The sequence below is a fragment of the Heterocephalus glaber genome, unplaced genomic scaffold, assembly GCF_053883595.1.
Source record: "Heterocephalus glaber isolate CG9 unplaced genomic scaffold, H.glaber_assembly_v1.0 deba00001532, whole genome shotgun sequence".
Lineage (NCBI taxonomy): Eukaryota > Metazoa > Chordata > Mammalia > Rodentia > Bathyergidae > Heterocephalus > Heterocephalus glaber.
The window spans coordinates 201,761-227,521 of NW_028258330.1; the positions used below are offsets into that span (position 1 = coordinate 201,761).

The window sequence follows — 25,761 nt, forward strand, 5'->3', positions numbered from 1 at the left end:
GGATGGCTGGTGCTGCTGGGGACATCTGTGGAAATACAGTTCATTGAGGCGTCTCCTGACCCAGAACTCCTATTTTCCCTGTGACACTGACTTTTGGAAGGGACTAAGCAGTGTCTCAAAGGCCATCACATTCTGGATCTGTCCTGGGTCACTTGTTTGTCATGTGACCCAGAAAGTGGGCCTAAAGGCTTAGTCAGATCCAGAGGAATCCTCTTTGACACAAACACCCATTTGTTTAACACCTGCCCAGGAGTCAACTGCTGACAGCTCCTCTTGGCTTCTGCTGTAGAAGTTGGGTGAACACCAGTTAGGAATTGAAGTGAGCATCATGGGTATCTGTCACCTGAGGTGGTGGCATCTGCACCCCTGATGCAGTGCCTCAAAAAAATCACAGCATCATCTGTGTGGCATTTAGCCAGGGCGAATCACCTGTATCATCATGAAGTGTCAGACACACTCAGAGCTGTTAATGGAGGGAAAGGGCTATGTTTGTCCAAAAGTCAGTCACAAAGACAACATGACAGAGGCACCATCTGACTCCAAGAGGAGAGGGTGCTGGGAAGAACGCCCCTGGGCCATTGACACAACCAGAGAGCATGTGGCACTTGAGATCACTGTCCTGAAGCAATGTTTCTAGAGGGAGCATAGCTGTTCTCAGGAGTCACACACAGGGCTGGATGTCAGAGAACACTGTGCATGTGTGTGGCGTGTGTGTGTGCATATATTTGTGGTAGGCATGAGTGTGCACATGTGTGCTGTGCATGCTGTGTGTGGGGTGGGGTGTGTGCATATGCAGAGAGCACAGATGCCAGTGCAAATGGGAAAGGTGTCATCGAGTGAATGAATTGTCCTCGTTCTGTTCTGTGCTTGGCGATGTTCTATATGTTTGAAATTATTTCCAAAGAGACTTTAAATACTCAAGTTGAATAGAAGGAGATCAACTAGTTTATTTATACCAGATGTCCAAGGAAGGTTTCATTTTGATGAACGTGAATCAATATGGAAAATCAATGTTAATTTTCACCAAAAACTGTGATAAACATGAGAGAACAATCTTACCAGACAGAATTGCCAGGAGTTTCTAATGCACAGACCCCTGAGGTTCTGGGGAAGGAAATGACTGAGATTCTCAGAGAACTTGCCAAGCTTAGACAAACCCAAATGAAGCAACTTCAGGATCCTCCATGTTCTTTTTAAGCTCACAAAACCAGAACAGTATTTACCACAGTGCTGAGCCTCAGCAGCCGAGGCCCTCGGTGCTGCAGGCACCCTCACCCTAAAACTGACCACAGTGGGAAAAAGCAAGGGAGCAGAAATGTGGTTTGTGTGAAGACAGTCATGACAAGAATGGCAAATGCCGGAATTTCCGTGGTGAGAGGCTTAGGGCCAACTTCCCAGCTGCTGCTTCCATGCCTGGTGCGTCCTCATTCACCCTTGGGCATTTGCTGACAATCTTCTATCCTCTGGCCAGCAGTGGCTGTGGAAAAAAGCAAACTATCCCATTCAGTGGACACACACTGCCTGCCAAAAGCTCTTGCATGTCCAGTGACAAAGAGCAGGGGAGACTTTGAAGAGACTGTCATACTTCAGGTTGAATTCAGTTGTTTGTAAACTTTAAATTGCTTAAAATGCCTTAGAAATAACCATGGGGGAAATGGGACAGATGCAAACGGTCTTCACCATGGTAGACCATGGTTGTGGCACGTAATAGCCCTGGTGGCTAAGGCCTGTTCCTCCTGAGGAACACCAGGACTCTGGTCCTTGGCATTCCTGATGTCCGGGCTGTGTCAGGCCTGCGCTGCAGGGTATCAGTCACCCCAGCTCTCAATGCCAGCACCTTCTTCCCCAAGGTGTGATAAACCGAGACCCTGCCAAATGCTTCCCGGAAGCAAAGGTGTCGCTGCCTGGGAACCACTGGAATGATTTGAATGGAGCTGCTGGTGTAAAAGCCGTTTCTCAATCTGTTTTAACCTTTTTTTGCTATAGAATCTGAAATACAAGAATGAAGTATCACAGCTCAACTGCAGGGTCCTTCAGCTGGAAGGGGTCACTTCCACCCATCAGGCCCAAAATGAGGAGAACCTGGCAGCTGCTCAACTATTAACACAGAGGCTGGAGGAAGTGGGGCGCCGAGAGGAGCAGCAGGTAAGGGCGGCAGGAGTCATGGGTACAAATGAGCGAGGCCCACGGATGAGAGGTGAGCACTCCGACAGGAGAGTGCGGGGCTTCGCAAGCCCTGGGGGAGTAGGCTTAAGCAGCTTCAGCAGATCCCCAGGACCTGGAGAAAATAGCCACTGTGTCCACAACCTAGATGTGCCAGGGGAGTACAGTGGCACCAAGAGATCCAAGGAAACAGATGGGGTTTGTGAAGACCTATTTCATTTATGAAGACCCGCTTTGCAGTGGGTCTTTGATTACAAAAATACTAAGAAAGGTGCTGATTTACCAGACCAGTTGTCATCACATTACAGTTCCTTAAGGAAAACATTAAAATGGTATTAAAAAATTATAATACAATTTGTGGTATAGCAGTTGTAAACACATATTATATACACCAGCAATGGGGTACTTGTAAGATTTCCATGTTAAAATTTAGAGAATTAATTTTTTTTCTTGGTACCAGGGATTGAACTCAGGACCTTGCGCTTGTGAGCCAGCCACGGTGCCACTGAGTAGGGAATTAATTTTTTATTAACCCATAAAGAAATGCTATGAACTTTTTAATTTTAAAAAAGTTTATTATTATAATTTTAATTGGCATGAATAGTGTTAATATTTATATTTGGGCAATAATTATTTAAGTTTAAGAAACTACATTTGGTCCATTTATAGACTTTTCATTAGTTTTATTGTAAAAAGACCGATAAAAGTGATTAGATCCATTTGTACCACCAGTGGTACAAGCCACCCAATGAGACAGTCATCCATGTACTACCGGTGGTTCAAGCTGGCTGGAATGATCAAATTCAAATCAGAGCCTCTCGGCAGAGAAACATGAATTACACCCCATCATGAACATGTTAATGAGTGCAAGCAGGAAAGAATAGGATAGACTAAAACTTAGTAACAGGAAAGGAGAGGGTCCAGCGGCCACAGGCTGGACAAGAACTCGTCCCCAAGGTTGGGGTGGTGGGCCGGACAGGAAAGTGGCAGTGGTGGGTGGGACAGGAGACCACCAATTTGCAGTGTCTTGGAGGGAGGCACTTACCCTCTCCATGACACTCTGTTCCATGCCTAGTCACCATTGGGAGGGCCTTTTGCAGACAAGGCTACATAGCAGTGACATTGTGAGCTGGCTCTGTCCTGTTGATGAACAGCATCCCATGGAACAGCTGATTAGTGTAAGGGCAGGTGATGCCTCCTACAGAGACCACTCACTAGTTTGCCCAGTTCCCAGGGTCCCCAGACTATACTTATCTGGACAGTCTGGTCCAGGCATACATAGAGTGTCCCCCAGACTGGGCAAGTCTTGGGAGTGCAAAAGAGTCTTCTCAGAAACATTGTGTTAGATGCCCCAGTTTTTCTCAGGGGCAATGCAGTTGAAAAATGGAATTAAATGCTGATGCCTGGACAGTGAACTGGTGTAAGCTCCTCAGAGGACAGCTCACTAAAATATGTGTCAAGAGCATCAAGAATGTTCACATGATTGGACATGCAGGACCCTCCTCATGGGAACTATACCTAAGAGCCTTATGGCAAGACTTAACTAGAAGTATTTTCATCACTGTGCTATTTATAATAGTAAAACAGACCTGAATCAGTTGGAATTGTAAGCAGTAGATGATGGGTAATTATGGTGGAGCTGCTGAAGACCTAGCTCTCCAATAACATCTGATATCCTGGGGTTGCAGTGAGAGTAGAGTGGCCCAGGGCCCCGTGTGTCCTGGGAAATGCAAGAGAGAATTACAAAAGGATGTTGGGTGGGTTTGGGCACCATGGGACATGTTTTTGCCATGTTTAATTTCTATAATAGTCTAAAGTTTCTTCATTAAGCATGTAGTGGGCTATTTATGGTACTGTACTTATGAAATTAATATTTTATAAGTGTGCCCAGATCCAGAAGCTTGAAACTGAACTTGAGCACATGAGTCAGCAATGTCAGCGCCTGAAACTGGTACGGTCAGAGCTGACAGAGAGCCGTGAGGAAGGCCAGGACCAGGTGGGTATGCATGGTGGCTGGAGGTGCTCGGTCCAGTCCTGGCCTGAGAGATGGCAGGGCCAGGCCTGGTCCAGCTCAGGTGGGCTGTGGGCCGGCTAGGGGCACAGAGTGGGGCAGGCGTGCTCTCCCTTTCCCTGGATCATGTGGCCTCACTGTATCTGCCTCAGAACAGACTCTGACAAGGCTGTGACTCCCCCTCATGTCAGTGGGATCTCAGGAGAATCAGGGTGAAGTCACCAGGTCTTTATGGCATCAAGGAAACTGTTCTGGAAGAAGCCTCCAGGGTCAGACTGATGTAAGCTGGGTTTAGATCTGGCCTTCAGTTGCTCAGTTGAAGGCATTGGCTGAGTGATGCGTGGGTGGACAAGGCTCATGGCTGCAGCAGGCCCTATGCTCCCAAGGCCCCTGGCCCTTCAGGTTTTCTGTGTGGTCACACTGTGCCCTGACCAGGGCTGGAAGCCGGGTATATGGCTGCCGTGGGTGGCACCACTTTGTACAGATGGAGGGTTACTCATGGTTACTCTCAGATTTTATGTTTTGGCCAATTTTCATTTTGAAGTAAATAAGCACTATGGTGACTCCTTCTGAAACATGAGTGGGTGTGGAACCTTCTTCTGTGGCAGGAGGAGCAGGAGCAGCTGGATACCAGGGCAGGGCCAGCAGTAGAGGTGGAGCTGCTCCTTCGGGAGAAGCTGGACCAGGTGAGTGGCAGCAGTTCTAACCCTCTGAGTCCCCTCCCCGCAGGCCCCAGCAGCTCTTCACAGAGTCCAGGGTGCCCTGTTTCCACGTGGGACTGCCACATTAGGGGTCTAAACTTCAACCAGAGAGTGAGCAAATTATCTTCAGATTGATAATGAAGTAATCTACAGAAGACTGATTTTACCAAGTACTACCCCACACTGCATCATGTATAGTGTTTCTTTGGGGAACTGTTTCAGGGCCTTTGAGGAAAGCACATCTTGTGCATAGTAGGCAAGCAGTCTACCACTGAGCTACACTCCCAGCACCCTGGCACTTTTAAAACATTTTTTGTGACAGGGTCTTGCCAAGTCACTAAGTTGCCCAGGCTGAGTTTGAATTTGTAATCCTTCTGCCTTAGCTTCCAGGAGTGCTGGAACTACAGGTGTACATCACCACACCCTGCTTGCCAGTGTACTTAGTATTGTGTCAGATCTCTAGGAATCTGAATTATGGCTGGGACAGATGTGGCGTGTGTGCGTGGGGTGGGGGGGGCAGGCTAGTTGGCTGGTCACATGGCACTTCTGCAGAGGATTGACTATAAACATGGCTCTCCTCTAGTTGGAAAAGACCACTAGATCCGGCCTGCTGCTCAAGGAGCTCTATGTGGAAAATGCTCACCTCACAAAGGCTCTTCAAGTTGCTGAGCAGAAGCAGTGGGGTGCTGAGAAGCAAAAGCGCATCTTGGAGGAGAAAGTTCGAGCTCTCAACACACTGATCAGCAAGCTTGCACCTGCGGCTCTCTCTGTGTAGGCTGCTTGCCTTCCTAGAATTCACCCTAGGGAACATCTTTTGACATTATACAGGAGTGCAGTGAATGTCTGCTCTGTGCCAGATGCCAGGAAATGTGCACAGGGCAGCAGGCCACGCTCTTATCAGTGGTCCTGGATAAGACCCCACTATCTGCTCCCAGTTTTCCCACTCACTGAAGAGGCAGCTCTGGGGCTCAGCAAAAAGCAACTAAGAAAAAGGGTGAAACGCTTAGAGCTGTGCTTTTATCTGGAAAAATAGAGTGCAGAGTCAGGACTCTGTGCGCTCTTCCCATTTCATCACCCCTCGGAGCTCAGATCACAAGAGCTCTGGACCATGAGTCCACATGCTCCAGTGACTCCCTGTGTTGTGCAGTCATCCTGGACTCAGGAGGGACAAATACCCCTTCAGGGCCTGCTGGGGGTGTCTGGGCGGGGCTGGTCTAACTAAGATCTGCAGACTCAGGGACAATGGTGTCTTGCAAATACAGTCATTTCCTTATTAAAATGTCATCACACTGGAGATTGCACATGTTAAAAAAAGTATAGTTTTATATCTGAAACATACATTATGGCCATTTTATTTAGCAGAATGTACTACTATAATGTGAAATCACTGTATTTTGCCATAAATTCTTTTCTATTAAAACTGACTTAAGTTTTTTTAATTATAAGATATTTCCTGGGCATGGTGTCACACACCATGTAATTCTAGCATTCAAGAGACTGAAGCAGGAGAATTGCCATGAGTTTGAGGCCAGCCTGGGCTACATAGTTCAAGGCCAGCCTGAACTACAAAGTGAGACCCTGTCTCAAAACGACAAAACTGTAAAGTATTTCAAGCACATAGAAAAAGTTTTGTTTTGTTTCGCAGTACTTGGGATTGAACCCAAGGAGCCCTAAGCTATATCCCCAGCCCTTTCATTTTTTTATTTTGAGACAGAGTTTTGCTGGCTTTGAACTTGTGATCCTCCTGTGCCAGCTTCCCAAGTGGCTGGGATTACAGGTGAGCACCACCACTCCTGGTAGAAAAACAGTTTTATGAGAAGCACCCATGTGCCCATATACTGGATATCTGAAATAACCTTCTGCCATAGCCTTCTACACAGAGGTGGGGAGCCTGTCCTGATGCTCTTGACCACCTTCCTCATCCTGGGGCAGCCCATCCTGAAGTTGGAGTGCCTCTTCTCATCTGCTGGTGCTGTGTATACTGGCAGGAAAGAAAGCTTTACAGCACTAAGAAAGATCCTGAAGCCTAGGAGAGGTCAGAAAGATTTGTTTTGGGACAGAATCTCAACGACATATAGCTGAACAGTTGACTTCTGAGTTCACTGATAAATGTAATATATTCCCAATAAAAATACAAACAAGTATTCCCTGCTCCCTAGAAGCCCCTCACCCTAGAGGAGGACACAAGAATCCTAAAGTCCACAGATAGGTACAACTAGATACACAAACAAGACAATCAAGAAAACTGACAAAAAAGAGCATCAAATGGGGACCACTTCTACCAATTGTTAAGCTGCTGTCTCAGTTTGTGTTACACAGGTGTAATGAGCTTCATTTATCAAGACAAGTAGGGTACATGCCTTCACTTGGGGCATCTCTCTGGGACTGTAGTGACAAAAAGGGAAATACTAGCCACCAACTGACATACGCAGACCCACTACCCAACCACAGAAGTGTGCTTGGGAGATGTACCAAATTAGATTGTGTTTGGGGCCTTGCTGATACAAGTTTCAAAGTTTAAAAAAATCCAAGTATACAAAGTATATTTGACACCTTCAGTGGAATTATATTAGTATTATTTTATACCTTCAATGGAATTATATTAGAAACCAAGAAGAAAATGATACCCGGGAAATTCTGAGGAACATACTAAGTCCATGGAGCCAAGAAGAAATCAAAGGGGAAATTAGAAAATAGTTTGAACTGAATGGAAATGAAAACAATGTACCAAAACTTGTGAGGTTGAGTCAAAGTACTTAGGGGGAAATTCATAGCATCCGTCTTAGTTACTTTCCAGTCACCGGAACACACTACCTGACACTCATAACTTAAAGGTAGAGAGAGGCTTATTTTGGTTTTGTTGTTGTTTTTGTTGTTGTTGGAGACAGGGTCTATGTAGTTCTGGCTGTCCTTGAACTATGTAACCCAGGCTGGCCTCAAACTTGGGGGATCCTCCTGCCTCAGCCTTACAGGCCTGCAACACCACACCTGGCATTGGAGAGGTTTATTTTGGCTCACATTTTCAGTCCATGGTTGACTGGCTGCAGTGCAGTAATGGCATGGTAGAAGGGTCTACTGAAGAAAAAGCTGGTCACATCAGAGCAGCCAGGAAGCAGAGGGCAAAGGGATGACCCAGGGAGGTAGATGTGTCCTTCCAAGTCACATCCTCAGTGACCTATCACTTCTAACCAGACCCAACTGCACTTTCAGCTCTGAACTCTTCAGTGGATGAATCCACTGATAAATAATTTAGTGCCCCATGGTTCCATCACCTTCTACAACCTGAGAATTTGGGGGAACATTCTAGATCTAAACCATAACAGCCCCAAACATTTCTATTAAAAAAGAAGAAAGGCTGGACCTGGTGGTGCACAGCTTTAATCTCAGCTACTCAGGAGGCTGAGGCGGGAGGATCCCAAGTTCAATGCCAACCTGGGCACTTAGTGAGACTCTGTCAAAAAAATATTTTTAAAAAGTGCTGGGGATGTGGCTCAGTGGCAGAGTGCTTGCCCAGCATGTGTGAGCCCCAGTACTGAAAGAAATGTCTGAAATAGGTGACCTCAGCTTCTCCCTTAAGTACTGGAAGAAGAAGAGCAAAATTAAACCCAAAGGAAGAAGAAAAGGAAATGATGAAGATCAGCAGATGCAAGAAACAGAAGATCAGTGTTAGCAGCGGCAGTCTTCAGGCGGGGCACAGCCTCACAGCCTGCTCTGGTAGCTTGGCACAGCCACAGGTTCACTTACATATGGCAGTGCCCTCTGTGGGCCACAGCACAACTCTTGAGCAGTAACAGACCATGGGGCCTGCCAAGTCCAGGGGCCTGCCAAGTCCAAGCTCTGAAGAAGTGCGCTGCTCAGATAAAACAGAAAAGGGATACAGAAATCAATAAACCAAAGGCTAGTTCTCTCAGGGATTAATAAAACTGATGAATGTCTAGTCAGATGGGGCAGAATAAAAGAGAAAAACATTTACCAATAACAGAAATAGGTAATATCATTACGGAGTTTATAGATATTAAGTGTAATACACTAATGTGAACAACTTTATGCCAGTAAGTTTCTGACACCTTAGGTAAAATGGAGAAGACATAAATTACCAAAGCTTATTAAAGAAAAAATGGAAATCTGAATAGCCCTATATCTATTAAAATAATTTAAATTGTGGTTAAATGTCTCATAAAGAGACTCCAGGCCCAGATGGTCTAAATGTGGATTCTATTAAACATTTAAGGAAGAAATAATACCAAACAAACAAATTCTTCCAAAACAATGATGAGGAAGAAGTATTTCACAACTCATTCTATGAGGACAACAGGACTACCCTGGCCTTCATTCTTCACAGACATTGTAAGACCATTACAGACCAATATCCTGTGATAAGAAGGTGGATGCAAAGATTTTAAACAATATTTTCAAGTAAGATCCAACCGAAAAGAATAATACATTATGGCTAAGTGGGATTTCTGGCAGGAATATACAGTTGCCTTAACTTCAGAAAATCAACTAATCAACTACTGCAATTCACCACATTAGCAAAATAAAGGACAAAAACATCATGTCAATAGATGCAAGAATTGATATGACTTACTCCAACATCCATTCCTGACTTTGTAAAAACTCCAGTAAACTAGAAACAGAAGAGCTGGGCATAGTGGCACACCTGTAATCCCAGCACTTGGGAGGCTGAGGCAGGAGGATCGCCACAAGTTTGAGGCCAGCCTAGGCTATACAGTAAGTTCAAGGCCAACCTGAACTACATAGCTAGACCCTGTCTCAACATCCCCCCCCCAAAAAGAAAGAAAGAAACAGAAGGGAACCTTTTCTCCCTGATAAAAGACATCTTCAAACCCTTAGGAGCAAATATACCAATGGTGAAAGACTGAATGCCTTCCTCCTGAGATTGTACTTTTATCCAATACTGTTGGTGGCTCAAACCACTGCAATCAGGCAACAAAAGAGGCTTCCAGATTACAAAGGGAGAGTAAAACTCATAGAAGGCATGACTGGGCGTAGAAAACTTGATGCAATTTACAGAAAAGCTATGGGAAGGAAGGAGTTTAGCAACATTTCAGGATATATATTAAACTTCAGCTGCATCTGTACTTACTGATAAATTATTAGAATTTGAAATTTCAAAATACTATTTATCAAAACTATGAAATATAGACAAGACTTGTTAAGACTTGTACACTGAAAACTACAAAATAGGAGACAGAAACAAAGGGAAGATACACCTTGCTTTGGGGCCAGAAAAGTCAATACTGTTGCAATGTCAGTTCACTCCCAATGACACACACACACACACACAAATTCAGTGAAATGCTAATCAAATGCCAGCAGGTGTTTTTGTTTATGTTTGGGGAGAAATTAACAAGCTAACCCTATATTTAATGTGAAAAGCAAAGGATTCACCAGAGCAAAACAAACCTAAAGAAGATATGTGGAGGGCTGGGGATTTAGCTCAGTGGTTCCGGCGCCTGCCTCGCAAGTGCAAGGTCCTGAGTTCAATCCCTGGTACCCCCCAAAAAGAAGATATGTGGAGAATTAACATACCTACGTCAAAATTATCCACTGCATGTGACACATACAAATAGCACAGTATTGGTGTCAGGAAAGAAAAGTAGGTCAGTGGGACTGAACCAGGAGTCCAAAAATAACCCACCTATACACAGGCAACTAATTTTGTTTTAGTACTAGGAATGGAGCCCAGGGCCTCATGCATGCTAGACAAGTGCCCTACCACTAAGCTATGACCCCAGCCCTTCTTAAAATTTTAGTTTGAGGCAGGGTCTCGATAAGTTCCCCAAATTCAAACAACTAATTTTTAATAAAATCCAGGTATGATGGAACACACCTGTAATCCCAGCTCGGGGAGCCTGAGGCAGAAGGATCACAAGTTTAAGCCCAATCTGGGCAATTTAGTAAGACCCTGTCTCAAAGTGAAAAAAAGTCTGGGATATAGCTCAGCAGTAAAGTGCACTTAGGTTTGTTCCCCAGTATTGCAAGAAAAAAATTTAATAAAGAAACTAGGGCAGACATCAATTAGAAAATGGATAAAGATGTGGTTTTTTTATACAATGGAGTACTACTCTGCCATAAAGGATGAGCTTCAGAAATTTATAGCTAAATGAATGCACCTTGAGATCATATTCTTTATACTGTTTTTTGTTTTTGTTTTTGTTTTTGGTACCAGGGATCGAAATCGGGTCCTTTCCCTTGCGAGGCAGGGGGCGGAACCACTGAGCTAAATCCCCTGCCCGTGAGACCATACTCTAAAGTGAAATAAATTGAACACACATATTTAAATACTGCATTGTTTCTCTGGTGTGAAAAACTGAAAGTAGAAATAAAGACCAAAATTACAAAAGACATTGGGAAATGGGAAGAAAATGTTTAAATGGGAAGGGGAACAAAGCAAGGGGAGAGGGAGGGAAAGAAGAGACAAGAAAAAAAGAAAATGGAAGGAAAAAATAGAAACAAGGCTTTGGGGAGGAAAGAGGGATTGGGAGAAGGGGGTTGGGAAAAAAGGGAAGAAACGGGATGTGTCACGTGCAGGTACAAGTTCCCTATGATGAGTGTTACCATTATACATATCTAAAATGTATCAATAAATGTTTTGCTTAAAAAAAAATAGGGCAGAGAGAATAGCCTTTTCAATAGATGGGACTGCAGCTGCTGTATAGTTAGTTATATACCCAAGGTGGGGAATGAACTTGGAACCATACTTTGTACCACATACAGAAATTACTTCAAAATGGATCTGGCTTAAGTATAAAACCTATCATTTAAAGAGGAAAAAAGGAAACATATTATGACCTGGGGTGGGACAGATTTCATAGATGTACATGCCTGTAATCCTAGCATTCTAGGAAGCTAAAGCAGGAGGATTCCAAGTGCAAACCTAGCTAGGGCAACTTAGTTATTTAGAGACATCATGTTTCAGTAATAAAAAATAAAAAGGGCTGGAGATGTAGCTCAGTGCAGAGACCTTGAGTTCAATCCCCAGTATCAGAAAAAAAATTTTTTTTTAAATGACAAGTAAATAGGATCTCACTAAAATTAAAAATGTCTGTTCTTTAAAAGAAATTAGACTGAGCTGGGTGAAGTGTTGCACCCCTGCAATTCCAGGACTCTCAGAGGCTGAGGTAGGATTGCAAGTTTGAGCCCAGACAGGGCAATTTAGCAAGACCTTGTTTCAAAAAAAACTAAATAAAAAGGACTGGGGACGTTGCTTAGTGTGAAGGCTTTGGGTTCAATCCTTAGTACACTGGTGGTGGTGGTGGTGGGGAGAACATACCAGCCTCTGAACCAAGCTTACAGACAGAAGCCTTTACAGAGCACACATCTCACAAAGGAAGTGTATTTAGAATATGTAAGAACTCTCAGAACTCAGTAGGAACAAAACCAGCGCCCACCTTATGTGCTCTTCCAGTTCCTTCAGGGACCCTGGGGATGGGCTGTGGCAGGCTGGTTGGCCCAACACCAGGCCTGGCCTTTGGGACAGCAGGCAGGTCCCACAGCCAAGGACACCCTGGGCTGCCACCTGCTGGACAGCACCAGGGAGAGGACACCAGACAGCCACCATCAGGAACACCTGAAATGGAGACCCCAGAACATCTGGGGATCTCTGCCCAGCTGCCCCAGCCATGCCCAGGCCTGACTCAACACAAAGTGGCTAAAGCCACCATGTTTGGGGGTTTTCAAGGAACAGATAACCCAAAATGCTGACACGGGAACTCCCACGTGCACAACCCTTCCTCCAAAGTACTACAAACCAGTGCCACTTACAGATGCAAAACCAGTCTTGCAGGTTGCTCAGCAGTTAACACACCTTGGCCAAGAGGAGCTTAACACAGGAATGCAAGAGAGTTCAAAAACAAACTTTATTTCTATAATCCATAGCTTTAGGGAGGTAAGTGAGCAACCATACAGTTGTCACTCAGGTTTCAGAAGCACTCCTAGAAAAACTGTATTTTCTTTTTAAGAAAAACTATTTTTGTCAGTTACCATTGTTTTGTTTTCAATTATGATATTGAATTTACTTTGAGGTTGCACTGAGAGAAGCCACAAGCTTTGACATTTTTCCTGATGAAATATGGGCAAGGAAGGGAATGAAAAAATGAATTAAGATGTGTTATGTCCATGTACAACTCCTCATGAAGAATGTAATCATTCCTGGGGATTTAACTCAGTGGTTCTGCCACCTGCCTTACAAGCACAAGGACCTAAGTTCCATCCTCGGTACCAAAGAAAAAAAAGGATGTAATCATTACTGGGCCACGGATGTAGCTCAGTGGCACAGTGCCTGCCTGGCAAGCATGAGGTTCTGAGTTTGATCCCTGGTACCAAAAAAATAATAAAGAATGTAATCAGGCACAAATATGTACCAATAAAAATGAAAATTAAAAAAACCCCAAAAAACATGGGCAAGGGTAAGCTGTGGTACCCATTGAGTCAGGAAGATGACAAGCTTCAGCTGTCACCAGCAAGGAACACTGTCCCCAGAGCTCTTGGCAGCAGAATCCATGTGAAAAATGGGTTTACATAACATCATAATCTTCAGTTTTCTTACACATATCAGTCAAAGCCAGTTTAAAAATATTAAAATGGCACGAAAACTAGGAAATAATTGGTAAAACACTTAAAAGATGGAGGCTTGTATCCCACCTGTGGGTCAGCTAACACTGGCCCACCAGATGGCAGTAATTAGTAGAGGGAGAAGAATTACTTTCATTTTGTACATTAGACTTTTCATTTTTTTGTACATATATTTCATTTTGGGGGAATGGGGGCTGAGATGGCGTCTCACTATGTAATCCAGGCCAACTGTGAGCTTGCTATGTATAGCACACTGGCCTTGAACCTGTGATCCTCCTGCCCCTGCCTCCTGAATGCTGGGATATCAGGTGTGTGCTACCACACCTGACTGACAGCTTTATGATAAGAAAATGTGATATACACTTAAAACTTTAGCCACAACTCTAAAGAGCCAGTCAATAAAAACTGATACAAACTTCACAATTTCAAGTTTTTAGCTAGTACACATTCATTTCAAATAAAGACTGGGGCTGGAGGGGTAACTCAAGGGTACAACACTGGACCAGTGTGTTAGCTTTCCATCACTGTGGGGCCAAAGTGTAGACATTTCAGTGATCTGGGTTCAGTGCCACATGGGGTGAGGTAGCAGCACCGTGGAGTCACACACATGGTCAGGACAGGACATGCTCCAGTACTCCTTGTCTGATAAGCTGCTCACACTTCCACCGAGGCAAAAAGTGCTGAGGAGAAAAGGGTGGGGAAGAGTCAGAGAAATAACCAAGATTTTATATTGATTTGCCATCATTAAAAAGCAGCAGCTGATTATTTTTCAAACTCCCATAGCTAAGAAGTTCAACTTAACTGTATTTGCTGTTATGATCAACTGAAATTGATTCACTGCAAGGTATGTGAAATTCTTACTTTCATAAATGAATTCAGTTTGCTGAAGTTAAATTCAACTAGGGACTTCTGGATTCTGGTAGGCACTTCCCACAGGGTCTGCATTTCTGAATTAATGTGCAGAAAACCCAGGAGGGTGAGGTGGGGGCACAGATCACCAATGGGATAGCAGCCCAGTGGGAAGACCACCAGAAGGAACATGTTCCCCAGGAACCTTTAATCTAGCATCAACACTGGCAACTTTGCTCCTGTGCATTTTTTTTGGTACCGGGGATCAAACTCAGGTTCTTCTGCTTGCAAGGCAATTGCTCCTGTGCTTTTGAAAAATTAAAGGTACTCCTAAGTACGAGGGCACTATTCACACGCTGTGCGTGAAGATGCTGGAACCTGCTGACAACCATCTAGTATCCCCAGGGAGGTCACCCCTGTTGTTCTGAGAGGACTGAGGCCAAGTGGAAAGTAGTCTCTTCCTTCTCCAAAGTAGAGGGGTTTCATGCAGCAGTGATCAGAGTAGGAAGACACGGAAGTGTCTCAGAAGCTCACAGAAAGATGTTCAACCTCAAAGAAAGATCTAATTGGGTAAAAGCTTGAAGTAGAACATTATAAATTAAGGCAAATTACCTTAGAAAATAATCTCAGTGAAAGGGATTATCAAAACTATTTAAACCAGCTAAAGCTGAAACAGGAAGATCCCAAGTTCAAGCCAAGCCTGGGCAACACAGTGACTTAGCAAGGTGCTGTCTCAAAAATTTTCTTAAAGATTAAAACAGGCTGGGGATGTAGCTCAGTGCTAAGGCCCTGGGTTCAATCTCCAGTACCCCCCTCAAAAAAATTCAAGAAGCAAAATGTAACTTCAGCAAACTGGCACTTGAAGATCCTGCCTCACAGACTCAAAGGCTTTATAAAGACTGAACAAATTCTTCTCAGTGAGTCACGAAGACACAGGCCAAGGACTTTTGACTAATTTGTTCACTGACTTTTAAACAGTGCATTTAATAGCTACTCTAATGCTGTTATTTAAACACGAGGGTTCATTTAATAGTTACTCTAATGCTATTATTTAAAAGAGGAGTCATGATTTCTCCTCATGCTGCCACAATGACAGGTATTAAAGCATGTGTGGTAAGAAAATGTTTCTCTACTAATGTCTACGTTAGGGGGATTATCTACACCATGGTCTACAGTCAATCTCAGGTCTAGTCAGACACTTTAGAAGCCCATAAGTATCAAATACAGAAGTTGATGTTAAGATAAGAGTTAAGATACGGTGACTAAATTTTTTAGTGGCTTCATTTCTTGAGGGCAGGCTGACAACTGAGAGACAAAGTTAAAAGCACCCCCAGAGGAAGGCCCTGTCCGTGTGGTCCACACAGGGGCAAATGAGAAGGCACTGCTGGAGGAAGAAGGTTGCCATCCTGCTGGGGACAGCGCTTCCTGTGAACCACAGCTTCCTGATGGGTCCTCCCCAAACACAGGACTTCTTCAAGCTCAACTCCTCCTCTGCTTCTGCTATATCCATGCCCTCTTTCTGCAGGGACACTGAGTGACACTGTTGCCTTCAGGGTACCCTCAAAACCTGTTTTTAAAACAGTCAACATTTGCTTTAGGAAATGAAAACTCCAAGACTACTAGTGAAATAAGAGACCAAGAACCACATGGGCTGAAACCTTGCTCTATGGCACAAATACAGGTCAGCGCCTTGGTCAATACCAAGATAGCAACAGAGAGAGAGGCTTTTATGAAGTCCTTTTACCTCCTACACTATGATCTCAGAAGATTAAGATAGGACAGAAAGAATTTTTTTCAGAAGCATGAAGTTTACTAGGCAGAATTTTAAATATATACTCAAAGAAAATAGAGTGCAGATCCTTGAAAGAAAGGCAATAAAAATAAATTCAGCCAGTGTGAATCCACCTAATCTGAATTTGAAAATGGCTAAGGAAATAAAATATTGAAATTCTTTATAAGGAAAAATTCAGCTCAAGTTATGTTATAATTTCAACATCCTCATATTATGGTATATGTTAAATACTTAGAAATTCTTGATCTATACCACCATTTTTTAAAACTCACCATTGTTTTTTAAAGAACCAGGTTAAGGTGAAGTACAAGCTGAAAAGATTGGTTAGGAACTTTTTTATAAATTATAGTTTAGGGGGCCAGGGATTTAGCTCAGTGGTGCTGCTCCTGACTTGCAAGCGCAAGATCCTGAGTTTGATCCCCGGTACAGAAAAAAAAATTATAATTTAGGGACAGGCACTAAATCCAACAACATATCAAAAGCCTTGGAATAATGATCTACCACTTAACTAGAATAAGACCCATTATAATAATTTCCATGGAAAATGCTTAGTATTAAATATAAGCAACATCCTTGTAAATTAACTAATCTTTCCTACGGCATGAAACGTTCACTTAGAGACAGTATTTGGAAAAGCACAGGGTGTCCTCTACTAAACACAGTGCCTATGACATGGTCATCAAAGGCAGTAGTGACTTTGCTATTCATTCCAACATCTCCACATTCCACACGCTTACCAGGTTTAAAGTAAAATATTTGGTGACAAGAAATACCTGGCTATTTTTTTTTAACAGGACTGAAGTGCCATCATCAACTTCAAATTCTCCATAGTCTTTCAGACACCGCACCTGAAAGGAAAATCTGGTACTTTAACTTTTTTTTCAGACACAGTCTTGCTGTGCTACCTGAGTGGGCTGCAAACTCAGTGACCTTTCAACCTGAGTCTCCTGAGTGCTAGATAGACCTATGTTAGGCTGTAAGTTAAATCTCATTTTTAAGACACATACAAAGTCTTCTCTGACTACAATGAACTTGACAATGATTTCTTGGATATGGAACCAAAGGCACAAGCAACAAAACAGAAAACACAAATAGGACTACATGAAATTTTAATATTTAATATGTAAAATTTAATATTTGATAGATCACAGATAGTATCAATAGCATAAAGGAAAACTGTAAAATGAGATAATATATTTGCAAGTCATACATGTGATAAAAGACTAATATCCAGAACATATAATATCCAGCATATACATTAACATTTTATATATATATATATATCTACCAAAAAAATTCAAAATTGTGCAAAGGACCTAAACAGACATTTCTCCAAAGATGTGTAAATATCTAAAAAGCAAATGAAAAGATGCTCAACATCTCTAACCATTAAGAAAATGGATCTTACAATTATAATGAAATACCATTTCATACCCTTTAGGATGGCTATCATTAAAAGGAAGAAACCATGACCTAAGCATGGGTGAAGATGTGGGGAAGCTGGGCTCTTGTGTGCTACTGGTGAGGAGGCACAATGGTGCAGCTACCATGTAAAAGTGTGGTGGTTCCTCAAAATTGAAGCACAGAATTATCATGTGATGCAGCAATTCTGCTTCTGGTATACTTTTTTCTTTATTTTTATTTTTATTTTTTATTTTTTTGGTACCCGGGGATCAAACTTGGGTCCTTGTGCTTGTGAGGCAGGCGGAACCACTGAGCTAAATTCCCGGCCCTGGGTATACTTTTAAAATAACTGAAAGCACAGTCTTGAAGAGATATTTCCATACCCATGTTCACAGCAGCATTAATCACAATAGCTAAAATGCAGAAATAACCCAAGTGTCTACTGATGTATGACAGATAAGCAAAATGGTTTATCCTTCAAATGGAATTACAGTGGACCCTTGACTTATGAACACAATTCGTTCCCAAGGGCTGGTTGTAACTCAAGTTGGTCAATTGAATGCTCAGGCTCCCCTACACAGCCTTCAAAATCTCTCTCCTGTATACAGGCAGATCTCAGTGACCTTAGAGAGACAATGACCCAGGATTTCTCAATTAACCCCCCAGAGAAAAGGATGCTGTAATGTTCCTTCCAGAACTCTTTAAAGGTTAAATCTGTATTTGAGACCATCTGGAAGCACAAGCGGCCAGCATTAAGGTCATAACTCAAGACTTTGGTCGTAGGTTAAATTTAAAATTCCAGTTGTAACCCAAGTTGTTCATATATCAGGCCAGTCATAACTTGAGGGTGCACTGTATTGCTCAGCCTTTAAAAAAGAGGAAAGTCGGGCTGGGGATTTAGCTCAGCGGTTCTGCCACCTGCCTTGAAAGTGCAAGGTCCTGAGTTTGATTCCTGGTACCAAAAAAATAAAATAAAAAAAGAGGAAAGTCTTTCCAGGAAGATGGCGAAGCAATGAACAGCAGAGAAACAGGCTCCAGATGCTGGAATACAGCAACATGAGGAAGAGAAGGAGGAGGGAAGTGGGTCCCCAGGACCCAGCAAAGATCTAAAGTAAGAATTGAAGCCCACAGGGAGACTGTGGAGAGAGACTTCAACAATGACGGAGGTAGCGGGCAGCAATTTCTTCCTGAGCCATGATTCACTGCATGGGAGGGGTGGCTCAAACCTGCAGACTAATGGAGACTGCTGGTGACCCCACAGGCCTCCACAGAGAAGCACACCAGTGAAGCAGAGCAGTAGATGCAGCAGACTACCATGGTTGGTGAGTTCAGGTTTGGATGTCCCCAAGGAGAGGGTGACTGGCCAGTAGCCATCTTAGAGAGGGGCCAATTGAGCTTGGAAATGAGAGAAGCTGGAGGCTGGATACATCAGGGTGAGGCAGAACCAAGTTCAGGATGGCAGAAGGTCAACCAGACAAGTTCAAGCCTGCAGGAATCTGAGTTCAAGCTGGGAGGAGACACACTGAGTGCTGCAGGCTGAACAAACTGGGGTCCAGCCTCACAGCCAGAAAATAGCCTGAGCTTCAAAACTAAAGCTGCAGGCTTGCTGAGATTGTCTACTACCCTGCCGTAAATCTACAGCTCGCTTTTTGGGAGTAATCAACATGGATCTGGGCTCTGTGTGCCCAATTTTTCTACCAGTGACAGCAAAGACATCCTTGAAGCAAACATTTTTAAAAATTTTTTTCCTTTGCTCATTTTTGTTTCATTTGCTTTTTCTTGATTATTCTTATTTTTATGTAAGTCTGAATATTGTTTCTATGTTTTGTTGTTGTTCTTCTGTTCTGTTCCTATATGTATTTCTTTCTTCCCTCTTTTGCTCCTTTCTTGACCAGAGATTGTGGAACCTTCCTTTGTCTCTAGCCTTGCTTCTAATCTCTTCCTCTTCTTCTGTTTCTCTATTTTTTCCCTCTAACTCCTTTTAAATTTACTCCCCTGAGGGTAAAATTGCCATACTGAGGGCATATTTACTGTATAAAATTTTCTGGTTTGTTTTAGATTTTGTTATATAACCACAAATCTAGTTCATATGGTTAAAAGTGGTAAATCAGGGCCAGGGATTTAGCTCAATGGTTCTGCCACCTGCCTTGCAAGCGCAAGGTCCCGAGTTCGATCCCCAGTACCAAAAAAAAAAAGTGGTAAATCAATTGTTACCACAGGGGCCGGAGATTTAACTCAGTGGTTCCACCATCTGCCTTGCAAGTGGAAGGTCTCGAGTTTGATCCCCAGGACCCTCCAAAAAAAAAAATGTTACCACAGTTTGTCATTTCCTAGGCTGTGTTTGATGCTATTGTTATTGCTAATGATACTACTTTAGCCAAGGTGACATAATTGTTCTAATCAGTTGTTTTTCCTGTTATGCCAAGACTAAGATTGCCTAAGGGTCATAAACAATACTATAGCCAGTGCCACAGAACCAGGAGCTAGGCCAAATAGGCAGCAACTTCTCATCTCCAGTAAATTGAAGAGGTAGGATCCTGCAACAGATTCAAAACCCAAAAGCCAGCTATACCTGGACAACATCTCTGAGAAGTAATCATTTCCTAAGGGTTCTAAATACCAGCAATAAAGAGCTACTTGCCATACACAATTTACAAGCATCAACCCGGGAATTAAACTAAAACAAATAATAATAGAAAATGAGGGCCAGGGATATATCTTAGCAGCACCATACCTGCCTGGCAAGTGCAAGGTCCTCAGTTCAATCCCTGGCACCAAAAAAAAAAAAAGAGAGAGAGAGAAGAAACTTAAGCAAGATACAACCCTAAACTTCCAGCTCACCAGGGTAAACCCAGGGAGCAATGAGGTGGAACAATTTGAAACTCAACCACTTGGACTCTGAAGTGGTAACAGTGGAAGTAACAAAGCAGATAAATGAGGCTCTAGAAAAAAAATCAAATCAGACATAGTATCTCAGATAACTACAGAGATGTTGACCATAATGAAGTACATGATTAGTGACTCTACAGCAGATAGATTAAAGAAAAAAAGAGGAGGTCAGGAAAATGGTGGAAGTCATGAATGTCAAACATAGGAAAGAAATGGAATCCATGTAACAGATTCAAACAGATACCCTGGAGATTAAAAATTCCTCTGAAAGTATATGCAGTAGAATAAGCCAATGTAAAGACAGAATATCAGATATAGAAGATAGGACTGCAGTTAGTGATCATGAAAAGAAAGATCTCTTAAAATAGCAGAGACAATGAAAAATCAATCTAACTGCTCCTAGATGATGCAAAGAAGAATAACGTAAGATTGATCAGAGTAAATAAAAAAGCATGCGATAGCCGAAACCAAGTTCACAGAAGTAATGGAAGAAATTTCTCAAACAGGAAAAATGAATTTGACATAAAGATAGTGAGGCATATAGGACTCTAATTAGCCATGATTAAAACAAAAAAAAAAATCTTCGGGCCAGGGATTTAGCTCAGTGGTTTCACCGCCTGCTGCGCAAGCGCAAGGACCCAAGTTCAATCCCCGGTACCAAAAAAAAAATCTCCACCAACGCATATAATAGTCAAGATTCCAGAAATTCAACACAAGAACAGAATATTAAAAGGTGTTAGAGAAAAGAAACAAATCACCTATAAAGAAAAGCCCATCAGGGCCAGGAATTTAGCTCAGTGGTTCTGCCACCTGCCTCACAAGTGCAAGGTCCCGAGTTTGATCCCCGGTACCAAAAAAAAAAAAAACCATTAAAAAAAAAAAGAGGGAAAGAAAAGCCCATCAGAATCACAACAGACTTCTTAACACAAACCCTCAAGTCAAGGAAAGCTTGGAGTTAAGTATTTCAAGCCCTAAGACAAAACAATCTCCAACCCAGATTGCTATATCCCGCAAAACTATCTTTTAAAGTTGATGGAGAAATATGATACTTCCATGACAAAGAACACCTGAGGAAATTCTTGAACCCCAAACTAGCACTCCAAAATGTTCTGAAGGACACTCTTGACAGAGATAACAAAGACTAGAACTCCATGAACCCAACAAAATGAATCCATCAGGCAAGGCAAGCAATTAAACTGAAGGGAATAAAATGGAACCAACAACAGGAAAACAACATGACAAGAATAAGTCAATACATAACAGTTATAACCATCAATGTACACAGTCTCAATCCACCAATCAAAAGAAACAGACCAGCAGAATAGATCAAGAAGCAAGATCCAACAATATGCTGCATGCAAGAAACACATTTAATTGAAAAAGAAATTCATAGACTGAAAGTTAAAGGATGAAAAACAATACTCTATGTGACAGGAACCATAAAAAAGCAAGGGTAGCTATTCTATTTGCAGACAAAGTGGATTTCAAGCCAAGACTGATTAAGAGAGACAAAGAAGGTCACTACATCCTTTTAAAGGGAACAATCCAATAGGAAGACATGACAATCATAAATATATATGCACCAAATACCTTCACACCCAACTTAAAAACAAATATTAACAGACATGAAAAGTCAAATAAGCACTAATACAATTGCAATAACAGAACCTCAAAACCCCACTGTCACAAATAGAACAACTAAAGAAAAACAACAACAACAAAGAAATACCAGAATTGAACCAAACTTTTGAACAAATGAACTTAGTAGATGTCCACAAAGTGTTCCACCCCACAACAAAATAGACATTCTTCTCAGCTACTCACGGAATGTTCCCCGGAATGGACCACATACTAGCTCATAAAACATGCTTAAGTAAATGCCAAAGAATTAAAATTATCCCATGCATGTTATCAGACCATAGCACAATGAAATTAGAGATCAATAGCATAAGAAACTGCAAGAACTTTACAAACACATTGGAAATTGAAAACACTCTCCTGAACAACCAATGGGTCACAGAGGAAATTAAAGAAGAAATTAGACAGTTTCTACAATTTAATAATTATGCCAGTACAACATATAGGAATATATGGGACACAATGAAAGCAGTTCTATGAGGGAAATTCATAGCAGTGAATGGCGACATTAGGAAAACAGAGCTAGCTCAAATAAACAACCTAATGGTGACTATTAAGCTCCTAGAAAAAGAAGAGCAAGACAAACCTAAAACTCATACAAAGGAGGAAATTATAAAGATCAGAGCAGAAACCAATGCAATGGAAACTAAGAGAATGATAAAAAAAACCCAACAAATCTGAGTTGGTTTTTGAAAGAATAAATAAAATTGATAAACCCTTAGCCAACCTTATCAAAAGAAGGAATGAAAAGGCTCAAATCCATGCAATTAGGAATGAAAAAGATGAAGTCACAACAGATCCAGCAGGAATCCAGGGGATCATCAATACCTACCTCAAGAACCTGTACTCTAATAAAGTGGAAAACAGAAATGGACAGATTTCTAGATACATATGAATTACCAAAGTTGAACGAAGAAGATATAAAAATTCTAAACACCCCAATTACAATCAGTAAAATTGAAAATGTATAAAAATTTACCAACAAAGAAAAGCCCAGGTCCTGATGGCTTCACTGCCGAATTCTACGAGACATTTAGAGAAGAACTATTGCCACTACTCTTTAAACTTTTCAATGAAATTGAAAGGGAAGCAATACTTCCAAATTCATTCCTGGAAGCAAGTGTTACTTTGATTCCAAAACCAGGGAAAGACCCAATCAAAAAAGAGAACTACAGGCCAATCTCCCTAGTGAACACAGATGCAAAAATCCTCAATAAGATACTGGCAAACAGAAGACAGAGGATCATCAAGAACATCATAGACCCTGACCAAGTTGGATTTATCCCAGGGATGCAAGGATGATTCAACATACGTAAATCAATTAATATAATACACTATATTAACAGAGTCAAGGACAAAAACCATATAATCATCTAAATAGATGCAGAAAAAGCATTTGACAAAATTCAACACTCATTCATGATTAAAAAAAACCCTGCAGAAAATTAGAATAGATGGTCTTTATCTCAACTTGATAAAGGCTATCTATGAAAAACCAACAGCCAACATCATACTAAATGGTCAAAAACTGAAAACCTTCATGCTAAAATCAGGAACAAGACAAGGATGTCCACTATCACCACTCCTGTTCAATATAGTTTTGGAAACATTAGCCACAGCAATTAGACAAGAGAAAGAAAGAAAAGGAATAAAGATAGGAAAGGAAGAAGATAAACTGTCATTATTTGCTGACGATATGATACTCTACATAGAAGACCCAAAAAACTCCACCAAAAGATTTCTAGACTTAATTGACAGATTCAGTAGAGTAGCTGGATATAAGGTCAACACTCAAAAATCAACAGCCTTCTTGTACACAAATAACAGACTCACTGAGAGAGAAATTAGGGAAACAATCCCTTTCACAATAGCATCCAAAAAAATGAAATATCTAGCAATCAGTCTAACAAAGGATGCAAAAGACCACTATACTGAAAACTATAGCACTCTGAAAAAGGAAATCGAGGAGGATATAAGAAAATGGAAAGACATCCCTTGTTCATGGGTAGGAAGAACCGATATAGTGAAAATGGCCACACTTCCAAAACTGCTATACAGATTCAATGCAATCCCAATTGAAATCCCAACAGTATATTTCACAGAACTAGAGAAAACAATCCAAAAATTCATTTGGAACCATAAGAGACCTAGAGTAGCAAAAGCAATTCTAGGTAACAGAGACACGGCAGGGGGTATCACAATCACCAACTTGAAACTATACTACAAAGCCACTGTGATAAAAAAAGCATGGTACTAGCAAAGAAACAGACCCAAGGATCAGTGGAATAGTTTAGAAGAGGCAGAAACAACTCGACACATACTCAGCTATCTCATCTGTGACAAAGGAGCCAACCATCCTTATTAGAGGAAAGATAGCGTCTTTAATAAATGGTGTCAGACAATTTGGAATAGCTAAAACTTGGAAGCAGCCCAACTGCCAATCAACTGGTGAATGGATAAAGAAAATGTGGTCTTTTTATACAATGGAGCACTACTCAGCCATAAAAAATGAGAAACTAGACATTTATAGCTAAATGGATGCACATTGAGGCAATATTCTTAAGTGAAATAAATCGGACATACATGTAAATACCGAATAGTTTCTCTAGTGTGAGAAACTGAAAGTGTAAATAAAGACTAAAAGGTATAATAGATAATGTGAAATATGAAGAAAAAGAACAAAGGGGAAGGAGAAATAGGAGAGGTAGGGGAAAGGAAAGAAGGGAATGGAATATGAGAAAATGAGAAAATGGAAACAAAGTCTTTGTAAATAGAGAGGGATGGAGGGATGGAAGGGAGGGCAGGGGACTGGGGAAAAAAAAAGAACCAAGAGAGATTATGTAAAGGTGCAAATTTCCAATGATGAATGTCATTATATTGTATACCTAAAATGTACCAATAAAATTAATTTTAAAAACTAAAAATAAAAAAATAAAATGGGACCCCTAAAACTCTAGTTGAAATAGTTAACATAGTCCTATGGAAGTTAAAACAGGGCCTTCAAGGATTAAAATTTTCACAAAAATTAAAATAAATAAATAAATAAATAAATAAATAAATAAATGGTGTTGGAAAACTGGATTTCAACTTGCCAAAGATTTAAACTAGACCCCTATCTTTCACCATGCACTAAACTAAAATCAAAGTGGATTAAAGATCTAAATATTAAGACAGAAACACTAACTTGCTGGAAGATAAATTAGGTAGAACTCTCAAAGACACTGGCATAGGAAAAGACTTTAGGAATAAATCTTCAATAGCATGGGAACTAGCACAAAGAATCAACAACTGGGATCTCATCATTTTAAAAAGCTTCTACACTGCAAGAAAAACCACCAACAGAGCTAAGAGACAACCTACAATTTGGGAAAAAATTTTTACCAGCTGTTCCTCAGACAAAGGTCTACTATCTAGAATATATAAAGAACTCAAAAAAATCAGACCCCCCAAATATAAAGACCCAATTCAAAAATGGGCATCTGAAAAAACAGACATTTCTCAAAGAAGTAAAAGCAGCAAATAAATACATAAAAAAATATTCAACATCACTGGTCATCGAGAGATGCAGATGAAAACAATACTGAGATTCTACCTCACCCCAGAAATGGCTGCTATCAAGAAATCAACCAATAACAGGGCTGGGGATTCAGCTCAGTGGCACCACGCCTGCCTTGCAAGCACAAGGTCCTGAGGTCGATCCCTAGAACTGCAAAAAA

General features: G+C 41.5%; 2 protein-coding genes across 7 annotated transcripts in view; one reads left to right on the forward strand and one right to left on the reverse strand.

The window, feature by feature from the left end:
- Ninl (ninein like) overlaps positions 1 to 6,169 on the forward strand; it is a 97,110-nt gene extending 90,941 nt beyond the window's left edge. The window contains exons 20-23 of the mRNA XM_087188598.1: positions 1,987 to 2,145; positions 4,046 to 4,159; positions 4,783 to 4,860; positions 5,459 to 6,169. Of these exons, the coding sequence (XP_087044724.1) occupies positions 1,987 to 2,145; positions 4,046 to 4,159; positions 4,783 to 4,860; positions 5,459 to 5,650 (543 nt within the window). The 3' untranslated portion in view covers positions 5,651 to 6,169. The remainder of the gene's footprint in view (positions 1 to 1,986; positions 2,146 to 4,045; positions 4,160 to 4,782; positions 4,861 to 5,458) is intronic.
- Positions 6,170 to 12,734: 6,565 nt separating this feature from the next.
- Positions 12,735 to 25,761, reverse strand: part of Gins1 (GINS complex subunit 1) — a 36,612-nt gene continuing 23,585 nt past the window's right edge. For 5 of the 6 annotated variants that reach the window (XM_087188615.1, XM_004874766.3, XM_021252171.2 and 2 more), the window contains 2 exons: positions 16,888 to 16,962; positions 12,735 to 14,153 (listed from right to left, as the gene is read on the reverse strand). In XM_087188615.1, coding sequence (XP_087044741.1) covers positions 14,085 to 14,153; positions 16,888 to 16,962 — 144 coding nt within the window. In that variant the 3' untranslated portion in view covers positions 12,735 to 14,084. The remainder of the gene's footprint in view (positions 14,154 to 16,887; positions 16,963 to 25,761) is intronic. The other variant, XM_021252172.2, reaches the window with a different exon arrangement.